General features: G+C 45.9%; 1 protein-coding gene across 2 annotated transcripts in view; it reads left to right on the plus strand.

The window, feature by feature from the left end:
* The window catches only part of DNAH17 (dynein axonemal heavy chain 17), a 239744-nt gene that overhangs the window by 95613 nt on the left and 130049 nt on the right, over nucleotides 1-14082 (plus strand). For both annotated transcript variants that reach the window (XM_030208642.1, XM_030208641.1), the window contains 6 exons: nucleotides 1138-1260; nucleotides 3355-3702; nucleotides 3802-3893; nucleotides 3994-4120; nucleotides 8315-8467; nucleotides 9204-9329. In XM_030208642.1, coding sequence (XP_030064502.1) covers nucleotides 1138-1260; nucleotides 3355-3702; nucleotides 3802-3893; nucleotides 3994-4120; nucleotides 8315-8467; nucleotides 9204-9329 — 969 coding nt within the window. The remainder of the gene's footprint in view (nucleotides 1-1137; nucleotides 1261-3354; nucleotides 3703-3801; nucleotides 3894-3993; nucleotides 4121-8314; nucleotides 8468-9203; nucleotides 9330-14082) is intronic.

The following is a 14082-nucleotide window of genomic DNA, read 5'->3' on the forward strand; positions in this document are numbered from 1 at the left end:
TATTATGGTGGCGATAGATCCCATGTAGGCTCCTCAACCACTCCTATGGGAGGGTAACAACAGAAGGTGGGGTTTGTTTATTGTGATCATCTGGAGAAAACAAAGTTGCATACCTGGAAAAAGTATTCTCAGGGGACAGTAGAATAAAGTCACACATTTCCTCCCTCCTTCAGATATTTCATTCCATTAGCTTTATCATAAATTGAGAAAGCTTCACTGAGGATTGCTTGGTGCATATAGGCAAAACCTGTTAAGGTATTCTAGCTAATTGTCACAACCGGATGACAACTTTGTGGGGAGCACCTGGGATCTCTTGGCCTAGTGTTTGCCTATAACAGCCACCTTTCCCTTTAGGTTGAGCCCCCCAGTACGCAAGGATTTAAAAGCATGAGCCCAAGAGTAGTGAAGGTTGGGAACATAGTTGGGCACGCCATATTTGAATTTTACCCACACCCTTTTCTTAATCTCGTTTCCCATTTAGTCAAGCCTAATTATGCTCTCACCTATCCACCCTTAATTAATTAATTTGTCCTTGAGATAGTCTAAATCCCTGGTTATTTACTGCACATGTATTAATTTGCTACTTGAACTTATTGTAATTTATATTCTGTACATTATTATATTTTATTCATGTTATTCTTTGTTTGTAGGCCACATTGAACTTGAATCTATTTTGGGCTAATGTGGGGTATAAATGTCATGAATAAATAAATATTAATGGTAATGAAGCAGGAGCAGTAGAACTGGCAGACAAAATCAGTCAGGAGTTGGGAACAGGTCAGCACTTACAGAACAGATCTAGAAATGGTAAACAAACAAGAAGTAGGAACTCGCACATCAGGCCCTATCAAAGGGTAAGGCAGAATGGAAATTGTCAGGTTTAAATAGCTTCAGGGAACCAACTGGAGCAGACAGCAGGATGTAACTGGTGATGGCTTAAAAGGACAGGAGGAAGCCTTGGCTCACTTCTTACATGAGGACGGCATCCTGGGGGGCAAATGTGAAACACTAATGAGATGACATAATCCACGTAATGGTGCTGTGCAGTGATGTCACCCACAAACATCAGCAGATAGTGCAGAATATAGAGATATTCATCACAAATGCAAATTCTTACTTCAATTCTGTTCTCTCTAGGTGAACTTTCAAATGTCAGATGAAACAACACTTGCAGACTTGCTGCAATTAGAACTACACAAGTTTGAGGAAGAGGTTCGTGGTATTGTAGATAAAGCTGTAAAAGAATCGGGAATGGAGAAGGTAAGTCCAGTTTCTAGTTGTAAGAGAATTCTTGTGTTGTCAACTTCCTGATATGTACTAAAACTGCCCTGGTTTACTGGCTTGAGAGGTGGTCACTCCAGTCAAAGATGTCAGAGCCAGGAAAAATGGATGCAATTGGGGAAAGAAGCTAAGAATGAAAAGGGAAGGGGTGAAACCAGAAAATGGGACAAAAAGGGAGCGAGTGAAAGATGAGTTCTTTTTTAGAAACATTTAGATCTGTAAATAGCAAGCCTGCACATCTAGAGTGCACACCTACATATAATGATTTTAGAAAGCTGCTATATGCATGACATTTCAAGGGTGTAAGGTTTGTATAAAAAATCGGCATGTGCTTCTCATTTTACAATAGGAAGTTGTGTCTGAACCCGCCTAAAACTCCCAGTTCCCAATCGAGGGGTAGGTGCAGAAGCTGAAGGCATCCCTTCTCCCCCTACCTGGATCTGACATACAAATTCCTGGTAGCCCTCTCCCCCACTCCCAACACAGAATATAAATCCCTGATAGTCTAGTGATCCCTTCATCCACTTTGTGCCTTCCAACTTTATGAGGTGGATAGGGAGGAAGAGGGTATCTGGGTTCTGGGGGAAGGGAGGATACTAGGGTACCAGCGATGGTATGTTGAGGGTAGGAAGTAGAGGGAGTCAGGTTCAGGAGGGAAGGGGTCACTAGACTACCAGGGATGTGTATCAAGGGTAGGGGGCCATTAGGCTACCAGGGATTTTATTTTCTGTGATGTGGAGAGTTGATTGTGTGAAAAAAGGGCCACTAGAGATCACCAAGATGTGTGTCTGGGGGTAAGGAGGTAGATGCAGGAAAGGGAAGGGAGAAAGCTTTTTTTTCTTATGTCTCCCTTCCCGTCGGTGCATGAGCCAATCTCAGCTGTGGTGGTGTGCGCTGGTTGTTCTGACAAGGCATACTTTTTAGTTTTGGAGTTGGTTTGTTGCATTGGGGAGCTAAAATGTTGTAAAATCTTAACTACTTACTACGTCAGCACCTGTGTTTGTTGGACTATCTATTGTGTTGCGCCTACAAGGCTACTGTGGTCAGTCGTTCCAAGAATGCATGTTACAGGTGTCCCCCCTTGTTGGCGGCTGAGACCCTTCTCTGTGGCCATCCCAAGCTGGTGAAATCAGCTTTCCCTGGAGATCTGGTCTGAGATATTGTTAGAATTTAAAAGCCTGCCTATTCCCTGGGCTTTAAGTTTGGGGGTTGAAGATGGGAAATGTCTTGTCTTTTTTTTTTTTTGTTACATTTGTACCCCGCGCTTTCCCACTCATGGCAGGCTCAATGCGGCTTACACGGGGCAATGAAGGGTTAAGTGACTTGTCCAGAGTCACAAGGAGCTGCCTGTGCCTGAAGTGGGAATCCAACTCAGTTCCTCAGTTCCCCAGGACCAAAGTCCACCACCCTAACCACTAGGCCACTCCTAAAAAAAAAATTGTAGTACTTTGTAATTGTATTTTTGTTTTCATGTTTGTTTATGTAAACCACTTTGCATGTGTTCCTCAGACACCACAAAGTGGAATACTTTGGAAGCAGTATTTTCATAAAATTTATGTCTGGTTGGAGAGTTGTAAATCTGTTCTCTCCATTATTATTCTCTTGCTAAAATAACAGTTTCTGGCTGGAAATGGGCAGGGTTCCAGTAGTAGGTATGATGGGCACTGCAGGAGCAGCAGGAGAAGGTGGACAGCTTAGACAAAACCACAAAGGAGGGGGGAGGAGAGGAAGAGAGGATTTAATGCTTTCTGGGAAAACATAATACTGCCATAGCAATACCAGTTGGTAATGATGTTGGCAGGTACATATGCAGCAGAAGCATTGTGAATTCTCCCCCCCCCCCCCCCCCCCCAGCAATCTCAGGATCAGTTAAACTCAAAGGGATGGGGAGGAGGTTCAGAAACCCACAGAAAGTGAAATATTTAATTCTTCCTGTGGCTGATAAATATTTGAGAACATTTCTGGGTTCTTTGGTTTGCAATGATTGATTATTCAAATGCTGTTAAACTTCAATGTATTGAAAATCGAACACCAGACTTTCACTTTTTGATTAATGACTGTGTTGTATTTAAGGTTTTAAAGGCCCTTGACAGTACTTGGACCACTATGGTATTTGAGCATGAAGCCCATGCTAGAACTGGAACCATGTTACTCAAACCCAATGAAGAACTGGTGGAGATTCTAGAAGACAACCAAGTACAACTTCAGAACCTGATGACTTCTAAGTACATCGCTCACTTTCTTCAGGAGGTATCAGGTTGGCAACAGAAGCTGTCCACTGCTGACGCGGTGATTTCTATCTGGTTTGATGTTCAGAGAACATGGAGTCATCTGGAGAGTATCTTCATTGGTTCCGAAGATATTCGTGCGCAGCTGCCTGAAGATTCCAAACGTTTTGACCAAATTGATCATGATTTTAAAGTGAGAAATTTTACCGTCTGTATTTTTTTCTTTTAAGGGTCATAACAGAAACACTGAGTTATACATATCTCACAATGTCATCTCATTTTCATGTTGCAGGAGCTCATGACAGATGCAATTAAAACACCAAATGTGGTTGAAGTAACAAATAAGCGTGGCCTTTATGAAAAGCTAGAAATGCTACAAAACAAGTTGAGACTTGGATTTCTTTTTACTGCTTTTGTTTTGAATGCATCAGTTAAAATATTAATACTTTATTCTGTTTTGTTTGGCTTTTTTTCCCCCTGTTAGTCTGGCTCTTTGTGAAAAGGCTTTGTCTGAATACCTGGAGACAAAGAGGCTGGCATTTCCTCGATTTTACTTTGTGTCTTCTGCAGATCTCTTGCATATTTTATCAAATGGAAATGATCCTGTGGAGGTAAGATAATTGCTTCATCTAATCCACCCAGATCTTTTCTCTAGCTAAGGTTATGTGAGTTAATTACCTGCAAAATTACCTACCCTCTCTTCAGGTGAAAGTTATGTGAAGTGATTGACAGCTGCAGACTGAGACCCAGGGGAGGCAGTGTTCAAATCTTGCTCCTCTCACTCATTCCACTTGTGACCTTGTCTCCAGATGCCTGGAATGGTAGAGAAAAAAAAACAGTGACAGAATTTTTACATTTTAAAAGATCTCTATATAGAAAAAGAATGTGATCAAAACAAAATTTAGCGGTTCTTAGACAGCAGCTCCAGTAGATGGGAAGTAAGGTCAGGACCGGACAGGCTTCTACAGTCCATATTTTATCATATGTTATGAATGCATCTCGGGGGGGGGGGGGGGGGGGGAGAGACATCTTAAGGTTGATAGTGAGTAAAATGATGTCGATTGGATTGTTGGTTTAATCAAGTTTTGACAATGAATGTGACCATACCGCATCCAAAATTATGACCCCTCTTTCAAGGCTGCAATTGAGGCTTTGGGCAGATTGGCTGAACTATGCAGGTCTTTGTTTGTTGTCATAAGCTGGACATGGCTTTTTCTGCATCTCTTTAGCTAATTTGAGGGATTGTTTGATCTTTATAGAGAGAGGCATATTTATTCACTAGTAAAAAAGGCCCGTTTCTGATGGAAATGAAACGGGCGCTAGCAAGGTTGTCCCTGGAGGGAGGGTCCTCCCTCCCTTGCTCCCTGGCCCCCCCCCCCCAGTTTCAGGATCCTGGGTCCCTGGTCCCCCCCCCCCCCCCCCCAGTTTCAGGGGCCGGGCGCCCCCCTGCAGTTTCAGGGGCCAGCCTCCATCCCTTCCAGTTTCAGGAGCCTCCCTCCCTTCCCCCCTCCCAGTTTCAGGGTTTCCGTTTCTCCCTCCCTCCCTGGACACGCACCTTCCGATTTGAAGCTGTTGTGGAGAGCAGTTCTATGTGGCGTCAATTGTCCTGCGTAGAGGACGCAGTGCTGTATTGTGAGGAGAGTTGCTGTTTCCGGCAGTGCTGTGTTCTGAGCGGAGTTCGTATTTTCGGCATGGCAGGCCAGGCGGGAGGTTGTGAAGGAGAGAGGCGGCAGATGCGCTGAACGCAACCGCCCTCTCCGTTCTTTAATGGGTTGCTGCCTTCATGTTCCACCACCTTCTGCTGTGGGATGCGGTCGGGCGGGTTGCAGCCGTCATGTTGCAGCACCCTCAGGCAGGAGGTTGTGAAGGAGAGAGGCAGCAGATGCGCTGAACGCAACCGCCCTCTCCGTTTTGCAATAGGTTGGTGCGTTGATGTTCCACCACCTACTGGTGTGGGATGCGGTCACGCGGGTTGCTGGCGTCATGTTCGAGCACCCTGTGCTCCGCTCAGCTGTTTTGAGGAGTGCCGGCTGCGGTCGCGTTTTCTGGAGCAGTGCTCCACTCTCATCGTCATGACATAGTGACGGGAAGGCGGAGCACACAGTAATGGGGAAAATGGATAGACCTTTACAGCGCCTCACACTTCCGGTTGACAGTAATGGGGCAAAACGGATATCTCTGGCGCCTCACACTTCCGGTTGAGGCTTCATTTAGAACGTTGGGGTTGCGAATTATGTCCGGAAGGGGTGTGGCTGGGGGGGGGCGGGTATATGAGTGGTGCATGAGTGAGAGTGAGTGTTGCTGACAGCCTAGCCTTCAGTGTTTCCCTCCCACAGAGTGAGCTTCAGAATATTACAGGTGAGAATTATTAATATAGATTTTGTCCTGTTTTTAAATAAATGTTTGAGGGATTTTTTGGAATCAGTTGTTTTTCTCGAAATAGTTAGGAGTCCTTTCATATAATTGGTTCCTACAAAGGAAAAAAACTTCAATGTGTGATAGAGGATGATAAAATCATAGTGATTTCCACTATCAGGAGATTTGAGGTTCTAATTATTGAAATTTCATATTTTCAGGATATCAATAGAAATCAAACAAATAACCTTTAAGATAGCCTTTAAGAGTGGACTAACACGGCTACCACACCTCTCTACTAAGGATATCAATAGAAATCAAACCAAATAAAACATGGAAAAGAAAATAAGATGATACCTTTCTTATTGGACATAACTTAATACATTTCTTGATTAGCTTTCGAAGGTTGCCCTTCTTCGTCAGATCGGAAATAAGCAAATGTGGTAGCAGATAGTATATATGAGAGAAACATCAAAGCATCACTTTGACAGTCTGACAGAGTGGGAGGGTGGGGGTGGGTAGGAGGTATGCATGGGGAGATCAAAGCATATCATTGATATTCTAACAGGATGGGTGTTGGTAGGTGAGAGGAGGGTAATAAACAGAGAAATAAACAGAGAAATACAGCTTTATGTTTTATAATGAGTTAGAAAACCCAGATCCTTATTAAGTCCTGTTTGTTGGGTGTCAAAATATTCAATCATTCTTATTTCAAAGGTCTTACGTTCCTGTATTGTTTTAAAATTACCTTTCAGTATTCTTACTGTGAAATCACTGGTGCAGTGATCTGGTCTTGTAAAGTGTTGGCCCACAGGGGTGGGGGCTTGACTGGCACCAGCTATTTTCATGTGATGTCTGTGCAGATTGAATCTTGTCTTAAACATCTGGCCTGTTTCTCCAATATAGCATCCTTCGTTACATTTCTTACACTGAATGATATATACCACATTGGAAGATGAGCATGGAAAATAGTCCTTTAAGTTGAATATTTTTCCCTTGTGAATGACTGTGGGGTCTTGTGAAATGTTTTGGCATAGTTTGCAGCTGGCTGTGTTACAGGGAAACGTGCCCTTTTCTTTTTCCGTCTGTGTTGGGAGTTTACTTCTGATCAGCTTGTGTTTTAAGTGTGGTGGCTGTCGGAAGGCCAGCACTGGTGGGGATGGGAATATCTCTTTCAGTAATTCATCTTCCTGGAGTAGCGGCTGTAGGTCTCTTATGATTTTCCTCAGTTTTTCCAGCTGTGGGTTGTATGTCACTACAAGGGGAATTCTGTCTGTGGCTTTTTTTTCTTTGTACTGTAGCAGATTTTCCCCGGATGTTTTGAGGGAGGAGGCAATATTCTTGGAGATTATTTTGGGGTTGTAGCCTTTCTGTTTGAAGGATGCAGTCGGGGTTTCAAGGTGTTTGTCTCTATCCTCTGGGTCCAAGCAGATACGGTGGTATCTTGTGACTTGGCTGTAAAATAATGGATCTTTTTGTATGTGAAGGGTGGAAGCTGGAGTTGTGGAGGTAGCTGCATCTGCCTGTGGGTTTTTTGTATATAGATGTTTGTATACAGCCATATTTTCAGGAAAAATAGATATTATGGCTCTATTATTGAATTTGAGTTTGTTATCCCAACATGCAAGTTGTGCGAACAAGTGTAATTTTGGGGTCTTTATTTGCTGTCATCTGCTATATTACTATGCTTAAGGTATGCAACTGTGCTGTTCATCGTGCTTCCTTTCAGCTTCATATCATGATTCCTTATTCATGTATCCTTTTTTCTATGGAAAATTTCACCTTGTTTTGTTGAAATTACTGAATATTTCATGAGTCAAGCTTCTGCAATCCGGATAAAGTGCCACTGGCCAATCTGTCTAGATAGCATCACTGAAAATCCTTAGTGACTGCCCTTGAACAATTCAGATAGTATCAGAGTGCAGCATGGGCAGGTCCCCAGGCTTTTCTAGATAGTGAATATTCAGCTCCAGACTTAAGTTCACATTGGAAGAAAGGCAGGAGAAAGGGGATATGATAGAGACGTATAAATATCTCTGAGGCATAAATGTACAGGAGGTGAGCTTCTTTCAAATGAAGGAAAACTCTGGAATGAGTGGGAATAGGATGAAGTGAAGAGGTTATAGGCTCAGGAGTAATCTAAAAACATAAGAACATAAGTGTTGCCATACTGGGACAGACCGAAGGTCAATCAAGCCCATATCCTTTTTCCAACAGTGGCCAATACAGGTCACAAATACCTGGCAAGATCCCCAAACAGTACAATACATTGTATGCTACTTATCCTAGAAATAAGCAGTGGATTTCAAATATTTGAAAGATATTAATCCGCAAATGAACCTTTTCCGGAGATGCTGTTCAGAGTTGCCCTCTAAGAGCTGAAGACACATTGATTTTAAAATATTTCATTGCTAGAATCACTAATTTATTCAAGGTTTTATTTCTTATAGGTTAGCAATCATTTATCTAAGCTGTTTGACAGCTTGTGTAAACTCGAATTCAAAATGGATGAAAAGAATGAGCCTTTAAAGATTGCCTTAGGAATGTACAGTAAGGAGAACGAGTATGTTCCTTTTGATGAAGATTGTGACTGTTCTGGACAGGTAAGTGGGGTTTATTCAATGTTCATGTAATCAAAGTCAGATAAAGGAAAGATAAAAAAAGCCGCTGCTGAAATTTTAGAGGACAGTTGCTGTCTGAAAACTGCCCTCTTTCACAGGGCCACCGAGAGACTGGGCCGGGCCCGGGGCAAGGCCGCCCCTGGGGCCCTTCCCCCACCGCTCCCCCTCCCCCCGAGGTCACTGCCGCCGCTCCCACCTCCGTCCGCCACCGGGCCGGGCCCCCTGCATTGAAATCACAGTGCCTCTCACCTCCCTTCGGGCTTCCTTCCCTCCCTGTGTCCCGCCCTCGTCTGACGTAACTTCCGCTAGGTCTTCATCCTCTAAATGTAAGTTAATATCCTCTGCTATAACTACTGCTTGTAATGCACAGAGTTCCACAACCACCTCTTCCCAAGGCACTGGAGGCCTAGAAACACATATTAATCAATTCAGTCCACTGAAGGGTCACTTCGCACCTTAAGTCCCAAATCTAAAGTTTAAAAATGTTACATTTATTTACTTATCTTTATAATTTGAGAGAAATTTTCAAAACTGCCTACATAACTGCAAAATCCACAGGTAGTTTTCACCTGTGGACTTTGCGTCAACTTTCAAAGAGAACCAAGACCAATAACCCAAGGAGAAGCAGCCAAGTCAGGAAACCGAGGAACACAAGAGGTTATCGTATTTTGATTTAAGCTGTAAACTGGTAATTTGTGCATTTTTTTTTCTGATCTAGGTTGAGGTTTGGTTAAACCGTGTCCTCGACAGAATGCGGGCCACTTTACGGAATGAAATCCCAGATGCCGTTGTGACATATGAAGAGAAGCCAAGAGACCAGTGGATATTTGATTACCCAGCCCAGGTAGGAACCTGCAGGCTTCAAATGTCGAATAAAATCATTGTTTTGATTGGATTATTAAATATTCTCCTTTTGGACTTACAGATTGGCAGAGCTGGAGGTTGTTGCTTTTAATGTATTTTTGTTAAAGATGCTGGACGTAGGGAGGATAATTTTATTTCACTGTGAACAAGCCTGACAACTCCCCCCAGAACCAACTGCCCTTTACGTCAGGCAAACTTTAAGCCTTCTTAGCTTGCACAAAGACTCCTGTGCTAGACATAGATCCCCTCCCCCTCTTCGGTGCACTTCCTGCCAAACTGCTATTTGCTAACCCCAACAGAACCTCCAGAGGTACCTGCAGAGTTTTATAAAGCTGATGGACTTTGCTCTTTCCTCCCAACATGCCTTGTTGTCAAGGTACCCATGGGATATCAGGGCTTGTTCCACCCAAGAGGAATACTGGGGACCAGGGACATGCAGCTTCCTCTATCACAGCTCCCGTTCCCTTTGGATTGAGCCCTGTGGTACTTGGAAGTTGCCAGGGGTCCCAAGGAGGAGGGAGAGTGAGCACTGGATGTCATACCCAGGAGGAGGAGCCAAGATCAGGCAAGAACTCATGGCAGGCAGCAGAGGTTCATTAGTAGGTTTACCATATTTGCTGCAACAAAAAGGAGGACACCAATAGCCACGCCCCTCCCCACCCCCACACCACACAGGCACCTTGACTAGACCCCCCCCCTTAAGAAAGCCATCCCCTTCTATATATTTCCCTCCCCCAATCTTTTTCCAGCCTCCCTCCACCCACCTTTTTTTACAGCTCCCTCACCCCCCCTACCCTCTACCCACATTCTACATCCCCTCCCCTACTTTACCTTATCGTCCCCTGGTGGTCTAGTGGCCTCTTTGGAGCAGGAAAGGAGCCCACTCTTTCCTGCCCAGTGATGCCGCTGCCCATTCGCTGCCAGCGCCACTTCAAAATGGCTGCCAACACTTCAAGTGGTGACCTCGCTAGACTTTCAGAAATCTTGTGAGGTCACCACTTGAAGCCTCGGTGGCCATTTTAAAGCTGCACCAGTAGCAAGCGGGAGACTACACGGACAAATGGGCAGGCTCGAAAAACCCGCCAGGACGTCACACAGTGTCCTCAAAAAGAAGACATTTCCAGGTAAAACCGGACATATGGTAGCCGTATTCATTAACAATAGATTAGCCAAGGCCAGACACCAGAGATCAACAAAGAACATAGCACTTCCTTGTCAGCCCTCTAGGCCTGTCCAAATGCTGACACTTGGGTTATCCTCGCACCAGCAGATGGAAACTATGAACACTAGAACTCTGAGATCTGTGTGATAGCATTGTGCCAATCCTCAGCCAGCTGGTATGTTCTCAGCAGGGCCGCCGAGAGGGGGGGGACAGGGGGGACAAAAGTTCCCGGGCCCGGGCCTCCGTGGGGGTCCCGGCGCTGCCGCAGTCAGGCCCGCCCGCCCTTCCGTCGCTCCCACAACTAACCTTAAGCCTTCCGTCACTCCCACAACTAACCACCTTAAGCGCCTTCATCTTTGCAGCAAGCAGCAGCAGCAGGGCAGGCCACTCCTTCCTTCCGTGTCCCGCCCTCGCCTGACGTAACGTCCGTGAGGGCGGGGCAGGGAAGGAAGGAGAGGTCTGCCCTGCTGCTGCTGCTTGCTGCGAAGATGAAGGCGCTTCAGGTTAGATCAGGGGGCCCGGCACTGGCAGCGGGTGGAGGGGGGGCCCGGCAACCTCGGATGGGGGGGGGGGGCGCGACGCGACCTCAAGTGGGGGGACCCGGGGGCAGCCTGGGGGCGGCCTTGTCCCGGGCCTGGCCCCGGCTCTCGGCGGCCCTGGTTCTCAGTCTCCAGCAGATGGTGGTTGAGCAGCTTGTGCAGTCTATATCCAGTCTGGAAGGCCTAAAGGGGGAATGCCCCAGGGGCCAGGGGACCTAGGTCTTAGCTTGAATTAGTATTTTTTATTCTGGGGTGGGGGGAAGGGAGGAAAGCAAACTGTACTTACTTGCTTGACTGTTCGCTGCCTTATTGGTGTCTACTGTGGGATTGTTGGTCCTTGAGTCTTGACAGCCTTACTGACTTAGCAGCAACCATTTATTAAAAAGAGAAAGAAAACAGGCAGCAAGGGAAGAAATCTTTCTGCATTGAGAGATGTTATTTCAGTTCTGTGTGGTCGGTCCTCCATGTCCTCCAAATTCAGTAGACAGTTCAGGGAGCATCTGTGCCATGGCGTCTCCCTTGGAGGAAAGAGCAGCAGGCCATGGTATGAGTTCCAAGTTGTTCCAGACTTCCAGTGTCTGGGTGCAAAGTGCAGTCTGTGTGGGGAGTCAAAGTTGCCAGTACCACCAGAGATGAAGGGAATTTCAGAAGAATGTTCTAGCGGACCTGTTCCCCTTCCTTGCTCTCTGCGCTGATGAGGGAGTGAGTACAGCAGGGGTTTCTCTTTTCACAGGAACCACTGCCATTGCCGGTCTGTTGCTTGTCTCAGACCAACCTTCCTGCCTGAGCCTAGGAAATACCCTCCCAGGGTTGAATTCGACTGCGGAGGACAGGCAGGGGTTGGGGACCAAGGGTTTCCCTTTGGATTTTATTTGGGCCCTTTACCAAGCTTGGAGGTCCAGGGGCACTGCTGAGGCCTCTTTGCCAGCACAGGCTGCCCCTGAGCCTGCTTCTGAGTCTGCTCCTGTCCCTCCTAAGTGACCCAGGTTAGATTGGGAGCAGGATTTTGAAGACTTTGCTTCCAGGCTTTCTGAAGTGGAGTGATCTCAAAGGGAAGCCCAAGCTTCTCCAGATTTTGGGGAGGACCCCTCTACCATCTGTATTTTCTATAGAGGGGAATTGACTGTTCACTTGTCTTTTAGATTGTAAGCTGTTTGAGCAGGGACTGTCCCCTATATATGTTAAATTGTACAATTGCTGCGTAACCCTAGTAGCGCTTTAGAAATGTTAAATAGTAGTAGTAATTGGCAGAATTCCTGACACACTAACCAGCTTATAATCGAACGAGAAAAACGCCCAAGTTCCGACCTAAATCGGGAGATGGACGTTTATCTCACAAAAACGAATAAAGCGGTATAATCGAAAGCCGATTTTTGGGCGTTTTCAACTGCACTCCGTCGCGGATGCGGACAAAGTTTATGGGGGCGTGTCAGAGGTGTGGCGAAGGCGGAACTGGGGCGTGGTTATCTGCCGAACAGAGATGGGCGCATTTCACAGATAATGGGACAAAAGTATGCGTTTTTAGCTAGAATTTAGGGCACTTTTCCTGGACCCTGTTTTTTCACGAATAAGGCCCCAAAAAGTGCCCTAAATGACCAGATGACCACTGGAGGGAATCGGGGATGACCTCCCCTGACTCCCCCAGTGGTCATAAACCCCCTCCCACCTCAAAAAATGATGTTTCACAACTTTTTATTTTGACCCTCAAATGTCATACCCACCTCCCTGGCAGCAGTATGTAGGTCCCTGGAGCAGTTGTTAGGGGGTGCAGTGGACTTCAGGCAGGTGGACCCAGGCCCATCCCCCCCCTACCTGTTACAATTGTGCTGCTTAATGCTTAGTCGTCCAACCCCCCCCGAACCCACTGTACCCACATGTAGGTGCCCCCCTTCACTCCTTAGGGCTATAGTAATGGTGTAGACTTGTGGGCAGTGGGTTTTGAGGGGGATTTGGGGGGGCTCTACACACAAGGGAAGGGTGCTATGCACCTGGGAGCTCTTTTACCTTTTGTTCTGTTTTTGTAAAAGTGCCCCCTAGGGTGCCTGGTTGGTGTCCTGGCATGTTAGGGGGACCAGTGCACTACGACTCCTGGCCCCTCCCACGAACAAATGCCTTGGATTTATTCGTTTTTGAGCTGGGCAATTTCATTGTCCATTATCGCTGAAAAGCAAAAACGCCCAGCTCATAACTTGGCGAATAAAACATGGACGTCTAATTTTTTCGAAAATACGCTTGGGTCCGCCCCTTCACGGACCCGTTCTCGGAGATAAACGCCCATGGAGATAGGCGTTTCTGTTCGATTATGCCCCTCCAAGTAAGGTGGCTCATGCGATGACCAAGTTTTACACTATTCCTTCTGAAGATAAGATGGAGAGTTCTGATCTTGGAGCTCACTCTGCAGATGGCCATGTGTGGTGGTCTCATGGATAGAGCATGTTTCTGCTGGTCAGAGAAGGTGTTGGATGATTCTTCTGGGGAATGAGTGTTGGTGGACCAGGAGGTGGTGAATTTGGAGTTGGGCTCTTCTTTCTTGGCTCCATATTGTCTCCGATTTTCTTTAACGTCTTTATAGCTCCATTACTCTGCCTTACTCAGTTACTTAAGAGCAGGAGAAACCTCTATGATGAATCGACTCAGTACACAAGGAGTAGAGGCTGACTACAGACTAGACCAACTCGGGAGATAATGTGGATGAAAATACTTTATTGATTGTTCAAGGGACCCGACACAGTCCGTGTTTCGATGCCCAAGGGCAGGAAACTCAATTAGAATTTTATAGAGCTCACCCTTGTTCACAAATCTGCTTTACATATGTAAATACCTTTTGTGACCCCTGAGGCAGATGCCCTTGGGCGTCGAAACACGGACCGTGTCGGGTCCCTTGAACAATTAATAAGGTATTTTCATCCACATTATCTCCCGAGTTGGTCTAGTCTGTGGTCAGCATCTGCTCCTTGTGTACTTACTCAGTTACTTGACATGGCATCTTATATGTATGCTGATAACATATAAACCCTCAATACCTTAGACTG

The sequence above is a fragment of the Microcaecilia unicolor genome, chromosome 6, assembly GCF_901765095.1.
Source record: "Microcaecilia unicolor chromosome 6, aMicUni1.1, whole genome shotgun sequence".
Taxonomy (NCBI): domain Eukaryota; kingdom Metazoa; phylum Chordata; class Amphibia; order Gymnophiona; family Siphonopidae; genus Microcaecilia; species Microcaecilia unicolor.